General features: G+C 38.9%; 2 protein-coding genes across 3 annotated transcripts in view; both read left to right on the forward strand.

The window, feature by feature from the left end:
- Window positions 1-6,220, forward strand: part of LOC109517673 (protein tyrosine phosphatase type IVA 3-like) — a 9,180-nt gene extending 2,960 nt beyond the window's left edge. Inside the window, exons 2-7 of the mRNA XM_019872986.1 lie at window positions 897-1,317; window positions 2,113-2,258; window positions 2,536-2,628; window positions 2,888-3,018; window positions 3,250-3,324; window positions 3,614-6,220. Coding sequence (XP_019728545.1) covers window positions 2,163-2,258; window positions 2,536-2,628; window positions 2,888-3,018; window positions 3,250-3,324; window positions 3,614-3,734 — 516 coding nt within the window. The 5' untranslated portion in view covers window positions 897-1,317; window positions 2,113-2,162 and the 3' untranslated portion in view covers window positions 3,735-6,220. The remainder of the gene's footprint in view (window positions 1-896; window positions 1,318-2,112; window positions 2,259-2,535; window positions 2,629-2,887; window positions 3,019-3,249; window positions 3,325-3,613) is intronic.
- A 1,114-nt stretch (window positions 6,221-7,334) lies between these two features.
- zfat (zinc finger and AT hook domain containing) lies at window positions 7,335-18,587 on the forward strand. 2 transcript variants are annotated; one of them, XM_019872926.1, is made up of 24 exons: window positions 7,335-7,520; window positions 8,796-8,954; window positions 9,793-9,942; window positions 10,029-10,160; window positions 10,341-10,448; window positions 10,527-10,667; window positions 10,759-10,832; window positions 11,211-11,299; window positions 11,441-11,509; window positions 11,864-12,012; window positions 12,186-12,277; window positions 12,981-13,129; window positions 13,203-14,034; window positions 14,131-14,248; window positions 15,018-15,250; window positions 15,585-15,666; window positions 15,881-15,994; window positions 16,264-16,437; window positions 16,620-16,708; window positions 17,059-17,197; window positions 17,451-17,551; window positions 17,841-17,928; window positions 18,006-18,112; window positions 18,189-18,587. In XM_019872926.1, exons 1-24 carry the CDS (start codon window positions 7,502-7,504, stop codon window positions 18,378-18,380), a joined length of 3,600 nt encoding a protein of 1,199 aa, XP_019728485.1. In that variant the 5' UTR covers window positions 7,335-7,501; the 3' UTR covers window positions 18,381-18,587. The 2 variants fall into 2 exon arrangements, with proteins under 2 accessions (XP_019728485.1, XP_019728486.1); XM_019872927.1 differs by lacking the exon at window positions 7,335-7,520 and adding an exon at window positions 7,579-7,953 and having other exon boundaries at window positions 8,795-8,954.
- The last annotated feature ends 293 nt before the right edge of the window (window positions 18,588-18,880 follow it).

The following is an 18,880-nucleotide window of genomic DNA, read 5'->3' on the forward strand; positions in this document are numbered from 1 at the left end:
ATATATATATGTATATGTGTGTGTATATATATATATATGTATGTATATATGTGTGTGTGTGTGTATATATATGTGTGTGTGTGTGTTTATTCAGCTAAACAGTTAAAAATATAATAATTTTAAGTTTTTACACATTAAGTGACGCAGGGATGAATTTAATAACGTGCTGATTATTGTAATTTCACTGCATCAAATTTAAAGCTGCTTCACCCTTTTATGAACAGTAAACAAAACATTAAAAAGTCATTTTAGAAACCTTTATCAGAACTGTTTACTGATCATAAGAAGTACATTTTTTATTCACATGTTCAATTCATCTCTTTCTGAAAGTGGCAATCAAAAGTTAGAATTATTGATACACATCTTAATTTGTTATTACAAATGATTATGTGTTTCCCATGAGTAGTTCCGCATGGCCTGTGAGTGTAAACTACTATGATAGGAAATAATCTGCAACCCATCACGGGATAATAACTAAATATAGATGGTCAACAACCTAGAATAGACAACACTGTTGTGGAACAGTCAGTGTTGTCTATTGAGTAATTGGTGAGTAATTTGCCATGTGACAGAGTGTGTGTGTGTGTGTGTGTGTGTGTGCGTGCGTGTGTGTGTGTGTGTGTGTGTGTGTGTGTTGCCAGAGGTGAAAAGGTGATCACAGATTACTCAGATTACCCTTTCGACTTTCCCTGGGTGTTTGGTTGAGTCTTTGCACACGTGAATCAGAGAAGGGATTCACATTCAATCACATTGCCACACATTTATCCGATAATGTCGTGTACTTACTAAATTAATTTGTCTACAATAACTGTAGTCTTTGTGACGAAAGATTTGTTTGTGGGAGTGCTATTGGCAAGAATTTTGTAGTTATGGTTTGTTTATTTTTGCCTTCACAGAAGCACTGGTTGATGGCGTTTGTGCGACAAAGTGGTGACTACTGCCACGCCCAACACATGTAGACCCAACCAATGATGTATTTGTATCATGCAGTTGTGGGACCCTGAAGTCTGAAAAAAAACAAATTGTGCCTGGCCAAAAAAGCCATCTGATGGGGTAACAAGTGGGGCCTCCAAATTTAAGTGGAGAAGGACTGGAAGACCTTCACTTGCAGAGCATAAGGGACTGGAAAGAACTGATATCAGTTTTGTGATATTAAAACACAGAGCTGACACATTGTTGCCTCCTGGGCTACGCAAAACCGATGGGGTAAAATATTTTCCTCCATTTTGAAATCATCTTTTAAATTTCAACATTTACATCCACCCAACGATTCAGCCATCCATTGAAGTCTCAGCAGCTATACAGCTGGAAATAAAGGTAAGAAGTTTCATCAATGTGGTGACCACATTTTGAACCATAACTATGCACTGTGTTGTATTTTTGATTTCACTAGTTGGAAATGAAGTGAATTGTTTTTTGTTGATCAGTGTAACTTTCAATGTCATTCGTCTATTTATCAGCACTCGAACTAAAATAGTTGCTGCAAACACGTTGGGGCATGCAAGGCATCCGTGATTACGGCATTTTAAATTGCATTCCAAACTGTGAACACGTTCCTGTTATCTCATGTCCCTTATTTGCATACAGGAACATGATTAGACAGTATGACACCGTACAAGGTAACACTCAGTTGGTATTGTCACATGTCACGTTTTTATTAAACATTCTGAATGTTTGGAATTCAGGAGGAAGTTTCATTGTGTTTTATGGCATAAATGTAATGAAGTTATTGGAAATAATGAGTAAAAAACAACCCCCCAAAAAAACAGCATTCTATGATAGCTGACATCTGCAGTACATCACATTATTGGTTCAACGGTGGAATTTTCTCCAGGTTGGGTGAACGTTTTTTTTTTTTTTTTTTTTTAATAGTGGATTTTGTCACAGGATTCAAATAGGGATTATTTGCCAGCAAAACCAAATCTCAACACACACACACACACACACACACACACACACACACACACACACACACACACACAGTAGGATGATTCTTGCGCTAGAATTATAGCGTGCTGTTTGGACTTTAAATATCTTTTGTGACAAGAGTCCTGGAATCTTTCTGACACTGACAGATTTCAATTTCTAATATCTCCCTTCTAAAATGTATAGGTTAGACCTCTTCCCTGGACAATTGTGGTCCAAAAGTCAAACAGGTCATCATGAACCGTCCAGCTCCTGTGGAACTGTGCCACAACCACATGCGATTTCTTATTACACATAACCCAACAGACAGCACCCTGGGCTCCTTCACGGAGGTAAGAGTCTTCATGCCAAACAATGTCACACTGAACAAAAATGGCAGGAAATCTTTGGTTGCACATGGTTAAAATGTGATAAAGTGATGCAATTTTCCCCTCTTTTCCTCAAAAACAATCAAACGATAAATGTTGGTTTAACACATAATAATCATGCGCAACAAACGTTCGTGAATTAAGTAAATCCAAAGTTTTATTTTATTTTATTTTTTTTTTTAATATATGTTACTGAGGAAGTAAACTTGCAGGACTAAATTCATCTACTATTGTGTTCCAGGACCTGAAGCGATTCGGAGTCACAACAGTGGTTCGAGTCTGTGACATCACATATGACAAAACGCCACTGGAGAAAGATGGCATTACTGTGGTGGTGAGGACGCACCTGTGTACACACATACACTAGTCACAACAATTTAGGTTCATCTGAAAATTTCATCTCCCAAGCTTGCTGAGTAGTGTACGTCTCTCACTGATTCACTTTCATACATTGTTGGCAGCGGTCCCTCTCTCAGTCTGTGCCACCATAAATGTCCACACAAAAACAAGTCATCACAACCAGGTTTTAAGTGTCGGGATGGACACACATACCGGTACAAGTATATGAAGGTTTCTCACTGCTTCTCATTTAGGACTGGCCATTTGATGATGGTGCCCCGCCCCCCAGTATACTAGTTGATGATTGGGTGAGTTTACTGCAGAAGAAGTTTCAGGAGGAACCTGGATGCTGTGTGGCTGTTCACTGTGTGGCAGGCCTCGGAAGGTTAGCTACACCTCAAATGAGGTTCAGAGTTCATACAGTACAGAATGCACACACATGATTACAACGTTATTGTCAGACATTTCTAGATGTTGGTACAGATTTATTTAGACTACTGTAAATGTAGGTATGGGGTGTGAGTACAAATAGCAACTGTTCTAAGACATTGACAAAGAGTGCTTATTTATCATACAGACGTACAGTAATTGTGTTTGTGTCTATATGTCCACACAGGGCTCCCGTGCTGGTTGCACTGGCTTTGATAGAGAGTGGAATGAAGTATGAAGATGCTATTCAACTGATTCGACAGTTAGTATATTACAACCTTATTTTTAATTAATCAAATATTTGCAAGAAATAATTGTGATAGGGATCACGACAACTTGTTTATAACCTCAAATCTGCGGTCAGAATATGGAGGCTACTTGGTCCTCATGCTCTTTGGGGATGTAAGAACAATACTAATGAACAGCCTTTTTTGTTTGGCAAAGCACCAAAGTATTCTTGCAAATAAGGGAAATAAGTATTCATAGTATATCTGGAGTTATAATTTATTTGAAATCACTAAATTTCCGTCTCAACTTTTTCTATGTTAAAGAAAGCGTCGTGGAGCCATCAACAGTAAACAACTAACTTACCTGGAGAAGTATCGATCCAAGCAACGACTCCGCTTTAAAGGCTCTCACACCAACAAGAACAAGAAGTGTTGCACTATGTGAAGACACACAAACACAAAGTCAGTCACACGTTGGGGCAAAAGAAGACTGCTATACCCTATAGAGGCCTTGCCTAGGAAGTAATGCTTTTTGTTACCCCCCTTTCATTACAATCCACTGTTTTCCCGGTTTGCAATAACGTTGGGTCTTTAAAAAGAGTATTACATTTTGGATGTTTGCTTCAGTAGCTCGACCAGCGATGAGGGAATGGAAAAAGTGGGCAAGTCTGATTGTTGAGGCTTGGTGAGGTTGCTTAGGAACAGATAAGACAGTTCATTGAGGAAAGGGCGGGTTAATCTTGCAGCTTGTGATTCCAAATATATTGGGACATTTAGGTTGTTGTTGTTGTTGTACAGATATTCCGTATAATTTATTGACATCTAATTTTTTATTCTTGGATGCCCCAAAGTTGTCTAACTTGAAACAATTCGGAGAAAAAAAGAAGACCGGAAGGGCTTATCTTGTCCGAGATGTATTTCACATGAAAATCTTAATGCTGTAAACATGTTGGTACCCATAAAGCCTTCTCTGGTTTTCACAGCCAACAGCCAATGTTTGAGTGTTTACATTTCAGAGTGTGCATTTTTTTTATCCATCTACAAATGATTGGTGTTATAGAGAAGGTTTTGGAATAAACAATATGCCAACAATAACCATACATGTACACATGTGTTAATGACAGAAACATTAGAATAAAAGAGAAAATAATAATAGGAATAATAAATGAAAATTAACCAGTGAAAATCAGACAAAGCTTTTGACAGAGGTGTCCATTTTACAAAATTTTACTGGTCTTGGGTCATCCATCATTTTTCAAGCCGAACAAAACAATAATCGTCAGTCAGTCAGACCGTCGTATTATTTTAACCGGGTTTCCTTCAGTGCTTAGTCCGTCATTAATTTTTTTTTTTTTTTTTGTATTTTCCTTTCATTCATCAACAGTCAGCAAAATGGGCATCCGTCATTGCTGGACTGACAGACCTTCCGTCAGTACTGACGAAAAGCCCACCTCTGGCTTTTGAATTGGGGTTCAACGGAATTATTGTAAAACAACAACAAACCCGTGACCCAGGCCTGGACAAAAATGATGGTACGTTTTAATTTATTTTGTTACATAAACATTTGAGGCAGTTACTGCAATCAAACTATTTTTCTAACTTTCAAAGAGATGTATGCCGGTCTCACAAGGTATTTTGGTCCACTCTTCATAAGCAAACTGCTCCAGTTCTCCCAGGTTTGAAACGTGCTCTATGCAGACGTCATGTTTCAGCTCCTGTCACAGCTGTTCATTGAATTTCGATCAGGACACATAGAAACCAATAAAGAATAGTCCAATGTTTTGCTCTTGGTTGTTTTTGAAGCTATGTTTTGGGTCATTGTCCTCTTGCAAGACTTGTGACCTGCGACGGAGACTACGATTTCTGACACCGGGCAGCACGTCTCTCTCTAGACAACGTTAATCGTCTTGAGATTTCATTGCACCCTGTACAGATTCAAGACACCCAGTGCAGATGAAGCAGATCAGTCCCAGAACTAGAACAGAGTGTTCTGCATGTTTCACAACAGGCACACTGTTCTTTTCTTGGCATGTCTCATTTCTGAGTCTGTGAACACACAGCTGAAGTGCCTTGCCAAAAAGTTCTAGTTTTGTCCCATCTGTCCAGAGGACATTGTCCCAGAAGCTTTGTGGATGGTCAACCTACAGTTGTTGTTGTTTTGGTGATTCATTTTCAACAGCTTTTTCCTCCTTGGTCATCTCCCACAAATTTACTTTGGCTCAGAAACGACGGAAGGTGTACTCTGACGCTGATGTACCTTGACCCTAGAGTTGACCTTTACTGTAATTTCTTTGAGGTTTGTTCTGGGCTCTTATTACACAATTTGTATTCTCTTCAATATGTCATTGATTTTTCTTCTGGGTCCGGTTCCAGGGAGTTTGGCTACAGTCCTGTGGACCTTAAATTTCTGAATAATATGTGCAGCTTCAGGAACACCAAGCTGCTTGGGGGTGATCTTGTACCATTAATGTGTTTGTCTATCATTTTCTTTCCGTTTACCTTTGCTTCATTTGGTCCTTGTTTAGTGTGTTTACACACTATGTCACCAAGCAGCACAGGGACTACTTGTCACCCTTGATATAAGCCTAAAATGGTAATTAGTGGACACTTATTGGTTGAACATATCCCTCTTGTCAAATTATTTACAATCTTTTCGAGGGGTCTCATCATTTATTTTCAGGCTTGTCAATTAGTTTTTTTCAAACACAGTAATTCTATTGAACTACAATTTGAAAGCAACATCTGATTTTCGTTAGTTAATTTTCATAGTTTTTTCATGTATTTATTATTATTATTATTAGTAGTAGTAGTAGTAATAGTAGTTTTCTTTCATTAACAGATGGGTGCTAACAATTTTGTCCCCGTGTGCATATGATCAAAAAATGCCTGAAAGGTGTGGACTAAATGTAAATATAAAATATATATGCTTGAGTCAATGTCTTGTGTGATTTTTTTCTTCTTAAAGACTCAACAGCTCCAGAATTAAATATTGGAGCAGAAATAGTGCACACACAAATGCCATGGCCCAAAATATTTGTTTGGTTGAACAATCCAATCGTTTCATTTAGGTTCTGTAATATAAACACACATTACAAACTCATAATTGAGACACATTTTCACTGTTTAGTTTTTTGGAGTGTTCTTTTAACTGTTAATACATTGTAGTCAAATTGAGCCTCACAGTTTGAACTTAGTGAACAGTACATCTCAGCAGTAGGAGGTCACATTTGCTTTCTCCACGAAAAAAAGCAGATTGCCTTTTTTTTTAAATTTATGAATGTGATTTATAGCATGAACTGAACCTCTTCATGCTGAATGGTTTCAGTGTTACCAAAGCGACCCCCTTTGAAACTACAACAGCTTTACAAGATGCAAAAGTGTAACAACTGTCATAACTGTGCACACCGACCTAGTTTTATTGCTTATCATAGGCTGAGTCATGGGATGATTACAGTATTCTTGCGAACATTAAGCAAGTTTTAGGTCGAGCCTATTACAATAGCTGAAAGGCCGAAATGCGGGTCAAAGCTGGTAATTTTCGGTGAGCAGTTTGAAGCTGTATTCAGTTCTAAAGTGACAATTGTCTGCCATTATGTAATATTATCTAAACTGATTACTCTTTAGAAATAAGCAAATTACATTGAGGGCATTCGAACTGTCAGATAGCAGCTGTGAGCATAATACACAAAAAGAGGTCAGTCCTCCGTCCCTCATTTTTTTCCGATGATCTGCGATTTAATAATGTACATCCACGACCCCAGTGAGGTTTCGCGATACAGAATGGATGGATGGATTTACAGTACTGTGTATTAAAATATTGAAAAGGCTTTACCACTTAAGACGTGGAAAAGACACAAAAACACTGAAAAAACACTTTCTCATTATTTATTATTATATGCAACACTTAACATTTTGAATGTTGCGATTTCTTATGAAAGCGTAAGCGAAGCTGAATAAACAGGTTGAACACACAGTTGACCCAAATTGCAGTGGAGTCCTCCTCTAAACAGGAGGCGCTATCGGTTGTAGGAGCCACAAGCCCAATCCCCTTCCGCTGGATAGGAGGACATGTTTCACACATTCGTCAGAAATGTATTATATTCGAAGTAATAATCAGACACAAAATTATATTTTTGGAATAATACCTACGTTGTTTCTAAGATATACTGATTAATAAATTGCCACATATTTTCTTTGAAGACGTGAAAGAAAATGGACGGGCAACAAACAGGTATGATTTTACGTTAGCTTTACGTCGAATATGTCAGTCGGTGCTGACTGTTAGGCCGAGTCGACATAAACAAATGTGTCAATGGTCGCTTTTTCGGTACACAATATTTCGGACGACTTGCCAATTCCCTCCTCCACTCAGACACATTTGATGCGCTAAAAGCTCATACAGTTCGCAAGTTTTGAGACAGCGTGACCGTCGTCGTATGGCGACGCGTTGTAGCCATTATAATTGGTTATTACTTGATGGCAGAGGAGTGCCCGCCTTTTACTAACACTCTTAACAGGAGTCTACCTATCTTTTTGAGTTTCGCAAAATTACAAGAAGGTTAAACAAAGTGACGTCTAATTAATTCTCATGGTGGACAGTAGTTAATTGCCTGAAGATACCGCTGATTTGTGCACGCTGTCTGCTAATGATTATCCCACACATTCAATGGAGGAACACCACTCGGCTTTCAAAAGCACGAAAACTGTCACCGAAACATTTAAACGATGTCCATGAAATTTGAATGGGAGCGACATGTCCTGGGCAAGAGAGAAAATGTCTTTTCGAATAAAAGATGGAAATCAGGCTATATAAACACAAACACTGAATGTAATTTAAAGGCATGGCTGGAGTGATAGGTGCTGAACTGAAAGTCTTAACAAAATGAAACATGAGGGTCAACTAGCAAAAAACACATGAAACAACTCCCATTGCACCTGTTATGTTTTACCAATTTGCAGGAAGAATGAGACACAAATTCACGTGAAACACATTTCTTCATTTAGGCCTAATGAAGTTTCAATAATCCAAATTCAAAATGAAATTGCGCTTCTCTATTTAATATCCTGCCCATGCATTATTTGTTGATTGGTTTGTTGGTCCATGGATTCATTCTTTCATACCAATAAAACTATTTCCATGAAATTGCTCATGTTTGCCATGAGTTGTGTGGTCTGGAACTTCCACCAAATAACAGTCACAATTCAAAATCAGTAAACTGCACAGTTTGGGGTTCAAATCTCGACTCTGGCTTTCGTGTGGAGCTGGCACATTTTCCCCGTGTTTGTGGGGTGTTTTCCCCATGCCGTCTGGATTTTCTCTCACATTCCAAGACCATGCATGTTAGGTTAATTGAAGACTTCTACTCCTCCTACTCTTTCCCAATGTCAACCGGGACAAGTTCCAACACCACAGGCAACCCAAATACGGACCAGTGGTATAGATAATGAATGGAAAGTCAATCCACAATGTATCTGTCTCATAATCCCGTTCTTTTTGTCTCCCCAGCTGGTTCTGTGTTCATGTGTCGGCTCTGCAACCAGTTCTCTCCCAATCACTCACTGCTACTGGACCATTGCACCCAACTGCACCCGCTTCAGGAGCCTTATGAAGACATCATTCTTGCTCTAAAGCCTCTTGCAGGAGTTCCCTTGGAGACCTTCGCAGGTCAGATCAAGATGATCTGGACTTCCTCATTCACAATCATTAAACATTGATAATTTTTCGGAATAACAAATACTAAACAAACATTATTCCAGCTAAACTCCCTTTTAATTTGACTCTGAAAACAATGATGAAAAGAGCAAATGAAATGTATGACTAAATATTTATATTTTGATCCCCATATTTGTACAATGTTTTTGCTTGATATTAGGAGTGTTTTAGTTACTTTGTCTGCAGGGTATCATTTATTAAAGTCAAAAGACCAAACCAGTTTTAACAGTTAGTTATAATATAAAAATTGTTCACACCCCTGCCAAACCCAGTAAATCTTCTGCCAAGGCAAGGAAGCCATCATGGCAAATTTGAATTTTTAGATTTCGATTATGGCTGGAGCTAAAAGAACAGCGTAAATGACTTTTTAAGAGGTTGTGTTGGGGATTTTCATGAAAAGTCTTCACATTTTTTTTCTTTCTTTTTTTTTTACTTTTCAAAAATGCAAGATCAGTATTGAGAAAATGCATTGTTTTTACCTCTTAAAGTGATCATGATAAATTCTAGCATAATCTAGAACATTCAAATCCATAATTTAGAACATTAGATACCGTATGCCTGCCCTGTATTACAGACTATGAACACGGGAACAAAATACTATTTCTACTACGACGATGACGACCATTGATGAATAATAATAATAATAAGAAGAATAAAAGCTTTTTACTTCTACCCAACAGTCGTTTGCTACTTCTTTGTGTGATTTCGAGCTAAGATACTCATTGACGGAAAAAAAAAATTAAGTTTGACCATGAATAATTTTGGCCTTAATTGTGTGTGTTCCGCACAGAGGGCTCAGCAAAGCGAAAACGAGGACGACCGAAAGGCTCCACCAACAAAGCACTCACAGGTCGGAGGGATGACAGAGAAGACTCCACACAGTCTCCAGAAGACAAAGTCCAAAGACAAGAAGGGCAGAAAGAGGAAGTAGACAAAAAAGGTAAAGCACTAAATGATAGATAGGATAGAAAGTAATCTGCTCTTCAATATGTATGCCACTTGCCAGTGTTTTCATCTCTCTGCTAGATGATGACAGCAGGGTATCGGGGCTGAAATGCAAGGACTGCCATCGTTTGTTCAGCAACAGACGGCAGATCGTCAAACATATCTGCCTGAAAGCACAGTATGAGGAAGAGGAATATGAGGACGATGACACAGGTAATGGGGGGAAAAAAAACATACTACAGTGTAACGTAAAAACCTAAAATGTCACATGTCCGAGCACCATTCAATAATGGGTGACCAAGGCAATCATACAGAGAACTAATTCATAACTAACGTAAAAAATAAAATGTGCTTGGTTACTCAAGGCACACATATAATTTGCATGCCTTTCAGACAGCATTTGCAGAGGTCCTGAGGATTCTGAAAATTTGGACCCTCTTGGACCAGATAAAAAACAAAAACAACAAACCCCTAAAAGATTATGGATGAAGAGAAGAAAAGGTAAACACTCCTTCAGGAATATTATTTTCCAGATTATAGTCATGTAATTCATGGCCTAGTCTTGTTTTCTGCATGTAGGAATGACGAATTTTCAGCGTAACAAGAAAAATCAAATCCTTTCTAATGGGGAAAGTCTCACCTCCAAAGAAGATGGACTTGCATCAGGAAGCAAAAAAAGTGTCATCGATGTTTTTCTCATAGAAGACAAGTCACTCCCAGGTCCGTTTTGTGTTGTCAAATTCCGTTTTATTTTTTGCAAGGTGGGTGAGAATACACTTTTAATTTTCAAAACTCTTTATACTTTATATAGGTGTTATTAAAATGATTCCAATAGAGAACATCTCTTCAGGTTCAGAGCGTGCCAACGTTCAGGGTGAGTCTCAGGTGAGTCTGTTTGTGTACTGAACGTAAGTTACTGACCTTCCACCACTACATGGGGAAATGTGTCCTTCCACAAGCCATACGGCTGTAGAACTCTTGACAAGTGAAGCCATATTTTTTATTTTTTGCAGCTTTTTTTCCATCAGTCAAGTAACCTAACCTTACCTAACCTGACCTATTTGGTGATTCAAATCCCAAATGAGAAAAACCTAAACCTGCAGTGTGTCATAATGGAAATATAATTCTATTAGTAAATCTTAAACAACAACAACAACAACTACTACTAGTCCAACTACAAGAAAAAGAATATATAGCAGCATATTTAATTTTATGGTTACGCCTCATCTGAATATGCGCATTCATTATTTTGTGGATATCCAGGTCACAGCAGTCTCTCAGGGTGAGCCAGCAGACATTGCAAGTCCGTCTGCAGCCAATGTTGAAAACTCCAAAGCAGAACAGGACCCAAGGTACTGAATCGCACTCTACATCTGCCAGCATACGAGAAATGTCTTTAAGTAGGATACACAGTCAGGTGGTGTTTCTTTTTATTCTACGCATGAAACTGTAACATGCCACATTTGCCATTTTCTCATCTATTCTAACTGCAGTTCTGACAATATAGAACCGACACCTGGAAAAGGCTTCCAGGAATATTCCATCAAGCAAGATCTTCCCAAGTACTGTGAACATGTCTATTTATTTGCATGTGTTATTATACCTGACTGCTCCTACGATTCATGGAAATGTTTTGAGACACGATGTTTAATAACTCTTAAATTAATGACTTAATGAATCAATCATGGGGTGGGATTTAATTTCACATGAATATGGGTTTGGTCATTGACTGAGCTCAACTCGGGATTGGTGTGTGGGTGTCCCAATACTTTTGTTCATGTAAATCTCAGTCTCTGTTATTATACATAGGTTTACAGTGCTAATCATAAAATAGATTAAAATAGAGACATGGTAGTACAGAAATCAATTTCGGTGATGATATAGTTGGTCAACATGATATGTTTCTTTGTCATCAGTTTACTTCCAAGCCAACTGAAGGTCTTTGGCTGCGAGATCTGTAATAAAATCTTTAAGTTTCGACACTCGCTGATGTCCCACCTCAGGATGCACACCCAAGAGAAACCGTTCAAGTGTCCACACTGTGACTATGCATCTGCCATCAAAGGTAAATCAACTTTTTCTTTTTCCAAAAGAGAATTGGTTTCTCCTACTCCCAACTTTAGTACATAGGTTCCATGCAGAAAATGCAATCGATGTCTTGAATTCCCAATTTCAATGAAAAAAAAACATTCAACTAATCAATTCCTATTCTTTGTTTTGTTTTATTTTTGTCGTAAGCCAACCTGAATGTTCACCTGAGGAAGCACACAGGAGAGAAATTCAGTTGCCAACAGTGTTCCTTCAAATGCCTCAACCCAGGACACCTCAAGGTCTGATTTAATATTTGTGTTCGTTTGACTGAGTGACATTGAATGACATTTTACCTTTAGCAATGTGGTTAGCCCCCAAGTATGTTGCTCTAAAGGCACTTACATATTGTACAGAGCAGGTTTGGTGCATGGGAATAACTTGTCGCGATAAATCCATAAATCAGATCTCAAGTAGGTCTCCTGGTATTCTCTGTGAATTCACCTTTCTCGTTTTTCTTAGGCATAGTCTCTTGTGTTGAATCCTCTCTGGCTCTTTTCCCCATTGCAAAGAAATTTTATAAATGTTTATTTATTTATTTTTTTGTAACTCACTTGGATAGCTTTTGGGTTTACTATTAGCGCTGCGCGACCGAGACAATTAGCATCTTCACCTGCTTCAACAGTCAGTCAAAGACGGTATGTAATGGAGAGCATCGTGTGACTTTTCAAAATAGAATATTTTTCAGCTTTGGATAATAAATAAATTGAAGGATTGTAATTTTTTTCTTTCTTTTATCTGTGCGGCACTCCCTGGCCCGCAGCCCAGTGATTGGGGACCACTGTCGTGCAACATGGATTCATATATAGATTTAGTCCTCATAAAGCACTGCATCCGTGCATCAGTGGCAGCAGATTTGGAAATTTTGTTTCCGATGTTTTTCTAAGCACCACATCACGATATATGCGCGTACAAGTGTGCCTCTTTTGTTTGTGTGTCCTTTAGGTCCACATTGAACGAGTTCATTTGAAAGTGAAGCAGCATTGCAGCTTCTGTCAAAAGAAGTACTCTGATGTGAAGAACTTGATCAAACATATAGAAAAGAGTCATAATCTGAGCGACCCGCTCATCTACAAGAGTTACCAACAACTGAGGTTTTTACATACTCCGTGTTAATATTTGACACTCATTATATCCATAGCTAACCTGTTTAATGGTTTTGTCCAGGCTGAAGACTCGTCAGGGTCTCAGACAACTCCTCTACCACTGTCCCACCTGCAGCCGCTGTTTTAAGAACCAGACGGAGCGTGAGCGCCACTTACTGGTCCACGGGCCTCAGCGTCCCTTCGCCTGCTTGCTCTGTGACCACGCCAGAACCAGCCTTGCCACCCTCGCCGCTCATGTCAAGAAGCATCCCTTTTTGTACGTGTGCTGCGTGTGTGAGAGGAAGTTTGTCAGCAGTCAGAGACTCAAGAATCACCTCACAGAGGATCACCCTGAGCTGGAGCAAGAGCAGGCATTCGCGGAGTGTATTAAAAACAGCTTCTGCCTGATGAATGTGGGGGAAGTGTTGTCGGTCAATGAAGAAAGAGGGGGCAAAGAGGGAAGTTTAAACATAGAGGGAAGCACAGAGGCAGGAGATGAGCGCAGTGAAGAGGTGATAAGAGCTGGCGAAGATGTTGAGTGGCGGGATGGCGAAGGTGAGTCGCAGAAAGCGGCAGCACTGGAAGATACAGAGCAAGAAAAGGAGGACACCAAATCTCAGGATGAAAATGTGGAAGCGGGGTGGACAAGTGAAATATGTACTCAAAGTCTGGAAAGCAAAACCATTCCTGAGACACAGGACGTGTGTGTTGAGTCCCCGACAACACTCAACTCTGTCGATACCAATAAGCAAGGACACACGACTTCCTCGGAAGACGCGGCCATGAATCCAGACGTTCAGTCGGCTGATGAGAACGCATGCGCCATTAAAACTCAAGTGACCAATCTCAGCCCATGCACTCATTTGCCTTCAGCACCATCAGAGGAAAACATCCAAACAACACAATCAGAGAGGGTACATTTCTATTACTTGTGAAGACACTATTTTCTACATTACCGGTACTTAAATTTCATCGAATAACATTTGTCCACATTGCTTATATCTTACCAGGACTTCCAATTAAGTGCATTCCAGCAGGTGTTGTCATCGCTTCCGAAGACTCTTCTTGATATGGAGACTTTCCAGCGGCTCAGGAAAATGTATGGAGACCTGGAGTGTCAATACTGCGGTGAGATGAGGCAGAGATTTTTTTTTAACTTTGACCAGTGAAAGCTTGCGGATTTTACCATGCATTGTAATTCATAGCTATGACATTTGAGAAAATTGCACCTATAACCGAACTAAACATGAATTTATAAATATTACCATATAGTGTATATTATTGTCTTACATATGATGATGATGATGATTATTATTAGTATATTAGAATTATTAATATTGTGAATGTGCGAGAGAGAAAAAAATAAGCACAGATTTGGAATCGGCGCCAAAACAGACGTCATCTTGAAAAGTTTACTGTTTACTTGCACCTCTGATTAAAAAGAAAATTGCAAAAATTTGTTAACCAGTGTTAATAAAATAATTGTCAGTTCCCCGCCTATTATTAAATTGAAATGCTTCTGATTGCGTTTCACAACAACAGTGTGCCACTAAGTGCGAAAAAGAAGCACAGAGTGCGACAAGAAAGCAATGCAGTATTTTATAGCTTCGTAAGTGTGCTAGCCAATTTAGCTTGCTTATTGTCACATGTATGTAAATCCTTCAATCTCTCCAACTTTGGGTCACTTTTTCTCCAGATCAGAGTATTGAAAGGTTGATTCCCCACATGCATATTGATATATGGAAGGAATCCTGATGTCCAATGGCGTACATCGTCATCTACAACCATACATTTCTAGTTGTCTTTGTGAATTTAGGAATTACTGTATGATGCAGCACTTTTAATTTATCTAAGTGCATTGTTCTAATGGTCAAAATTGCTTTTGTGTTCTCCATAGGAAAACTGTTCTGGTACAAAGTCCACTATAACGCCCATGTACGCACACACACCAAGGAGCACCTGCACTACTGCTCAAAGTGTAACTACTCATCCATCACCAAAAACTCTTTGAAGAGGCACCTGATTCAGAAGCACAGCGGCTTGCTGCTATCTTGTTCGAGTCCGGGATGCAAATACACCACACCTGACAAATACAAACTACAAGCCCATCAGAGGAGTCATCAACAAGAGGTAACAAATCTGTAACAATCTAGATCTACTTAAATCTTGCCTATAGATCCCAGATCCCAAGACTGCCTGATATTGGTGGACGCATTTACACGTACGGCTTTGATGAAATGTCTTAAGTTATTTTTTTGTTTGTTTTTGTGCAGTGGATTCTGCAAATTTGGGATATTTAGGGTGTGTTTAAATAAGCGGATAACTGAATAGAACGTAACTTTCATTGAGCTATTGAAATCCAAATATAGCCCTGTTTGTCATTTAAAAGTTTTAATATTTAATTTCACTGTGTCTTTTTATTATTTTTTTAAATTTAATGTCACTGTTATTGCGTTGATTGCAGAGCAAGAGTGCACCCTGTCCCATCTGCCATCAAAGCTATCCAGAGCACAGAATTCAACGACACATCCGAATATCCCACCCTGGTAAAAGACACATAAATATAGCAACATACTGAGGCTGATATACGCATTCAAGTTAAAAGAAATAATGATAGTAGTAAAATGTCATTGAAATTCATGTATCCAATCCAATCCAATTTAGGCTGTCACTTCTGTACTATGCTGTAACATCTGTCGACTTGCCCAAGCTGCATCCTAAATACAGGACTTGACGTGTGCTTAATTGTGTGTTGAACAGATACATTGCCAGTTAAAGGGCAGATGGTGAAGCGAGCAGAGAAGTGCCCATATTGCGACTCTTACTATCTCAAGAACAGCAGTGAATTTCAGCAGCACATCTGGGCCCACCAAGGTAAGATGTCTCCCTACCATTGACAATTGTACTGATTGACTCATGAAATTACAAGTTAAGGGACACTCATATCGATGAAACAGACAAAATATCACCATATTCTCCTCAAAATACACTTTTGTGTGGTCAAATACAAGAATTCTGCCTTTGTGTACATTTTATTATTGTGGTTGTAATTTGGAGCAGCGTAGAAAAATCCTTGCGTGCTGACTTGCTTTGTTTGAGTTTGTTTTCACACAGTTGTAAATTTCATTTCTTTTCATTTGCAGGTGTGAAACCATTTGTCTGCAATATTTGTGACTATGCGAGCCGCAGCAAGAATAACTTGAAAAATCACATGAACCGACATAACAAGGAAAGATGTCATATCTGTGACCTGTGCGGTAAAACATTTAAATCTAAAGTATCGTTGAAGAACCACAGACTGAGCCACACTGACCAAGGTACGTCCTCTTTAGCAGTGCGGATCCTTGGCCTGACTTAGCATTGTTTTCTTTATTTGCTTATACTTTATGTTATTTCTATTTTGACATTGTTCAATATGTTTTCTCAAGACTTTTTGATGAATATGGCCTTCGCATATTGACCCCCTTCTGTTTTTTTTCTTTCTTTTTTTTAACTCAAGGGAAGCAGTTCAAGTGCTCAGAGTGCGACTTCAGTTCAGTTTTCAAGGCTCCTTTGGTCAGACACATGGAGCAGCATGCCAAATTTAAGGTCAGAATTGTTTGTAGTCCCCTTTGCAAAAGACTACCGTGGCTCTACTGTTTTACTAAGAAAAACATGCTTGCATATTTAAGTCAATGTACTCACACAAACAGCAATCACAAGATCCTCGGAGCAAAACAGCAACCAAAAAAAAAGCATAAAAAATCCACGTATATTAAAACTGTCATCATGGCTTATTAATCAGTTTTCACAAAAAAATTATAAATGCATTGGAAAAAGAATGAAAATAATCAAATGTTCAACCACAGGCATAAAACCTTCCTGTGATTTGTCAATTCTTGCCTGACACAGATTTCATGTACAGTACTGTCTGCCTAACTTCCTATGCTTGTTTGTAGCCATTTCAATGTGCTCACTGCCTCTACTCCTGCAACACAACCGGTCCCCTGAAACGACACTACAAGACCAAACACCCAAACCAGGAATATCAAAATGTCAGAGAAGGTCTCTCAGAGGCAGAGTATTCTACAGAACAAGGTTTGAACTTAAGTTTCTGGCTTTCCGTTCAGTGACAGGCATTTTTTTAACTCATGGACTCTCAGCGAAAATGTACCTTGTGATGACCTGGCATTCTCGAAGTGGCCGGTTGCTCTTTTGAAGCATACATGCGTAAAATATGACGACTCCTATAATTCTCAAATTGTTTCCATGCTTTTCTGTCATTTATTTCACACAACACAAAAAGTGTTCTGAGAATAAATGCATGCATTTTGTCTCTGTCCATGTTCAGGCCTCAAATGCCCTGAATGTAATTTTGTTTATGGCACCAAATGGGAGCTGAATCGACACATGAAGAAGCATGCTTCAAAAGAGGTGGAATGCACCTTGGAGGTACAAACTCAGACATGATAATGCTTATGTTGTTACAGCATGAGAGGTACACATTTAACCCTATGTTTATTATTGAGGTTGTGGCATAAAGCGGAGTCCTGCATGTCATCATACTGAAAACTCTTTAAACTGGTTAACCCCTGTCTTATAACGAAAATAGTAACCAACATATTTTAAACAACTTTCAACAACGTCAACCACAATCATAACCACATTATTTGAATACATCTCAGGGTTTATTTATTCAGTTGGTGCTATATATATGTTCTCTGTGTGAATCCATATTCAGGTGGAAGAGACGGTAGAGAGCCAATATGTCCCTTTGGTGCAAGAAGAAGCGTTGACAGGAGAACATGTAGCTACCCTACAAGACAACGGTGATGAAAGTACTCTGCAAGCAAAATAACAAATCAGTGGCATATAACAGTTGTTGTTTATGATTACATGTGTACAGGGACTGATCGTATTCTCCAGCAAATTGTTGAGTTAAGCTCAGAAACTCACGACGCCATCACATCTATGGTCGCCATGGCTCCCGGCACTGTTGCTGTGGTTGAACAGGTAAACAGTATTCTGTGTGACTCAGGACATCACGGCTTTGAAAAATGTGATGCTGATTTCGTGGTGGCATCTGCAGGTGGCGGATGAGGAGGAGGCCGCCGGCAACCACCAGCTGATGGTTGTAAACGCAGATGGGGATCTTTCTGGTGAGCAGGTGATGGTGGTGGAGGAGGGACATGAACTGGAGGCCCTGACAGTCCTCACTCAAGATGACAACACTCATCACTTTATCTTCTATGTCGAGGAACAGACTGTGGAATTCAACTAATAATGGTTACATTTCATAATAGGTTGTCAATATCTTTGAGTTATCCATAACCACACATATTGGGATATTACACATACACAAAATACCACTAAGCAGTACAGTATGAATTCTTCCACAGGTTAATAAGTTATCATTACATGTGCAAAACCTTAATACGTGATTTTTTTACTTACACAGCGCATTAAAAAAAAACCCTGGCTTGTACTTGTTGGCGTGTTAAGTGGTTTTATTTACCAAGTGAAACTGAATTGCTATTCAGTGAATAAATGGAGTATTTAGCAAAGGCAAAAAGCCAGCAGTTTATGTTCTACTTTACAAACTGTCCCTTGTAATGTTATTCTTGATAATTAATGGTATTCTTTCATGTGCAGACACTGATCATAATCTCAAGAATTAGTGAACAGATAAATATCAATATACTACTAATCTAAGCCAGTGTCAACATTCCCAGAAAATCACACGGTTCCCTCACCGGTGAGCTATTTTTAGAACAGGCTGGC

Source organism: Hippocampus comes, unplaced genomic scaffold (genome assembly GCF_001891065.2).
Source record: "Hippocampus comes isolate QL1 unplaced genomic scaffold, H_comes_QL1_v1.1 scaffold242, whole genome shotgun sequence".
NCBI lineage: Eukaryota > Metazoa > Chordata > Actinopteri > Syngnathiformes > Syngnathidae > Hippocampus > Hippocampus comes.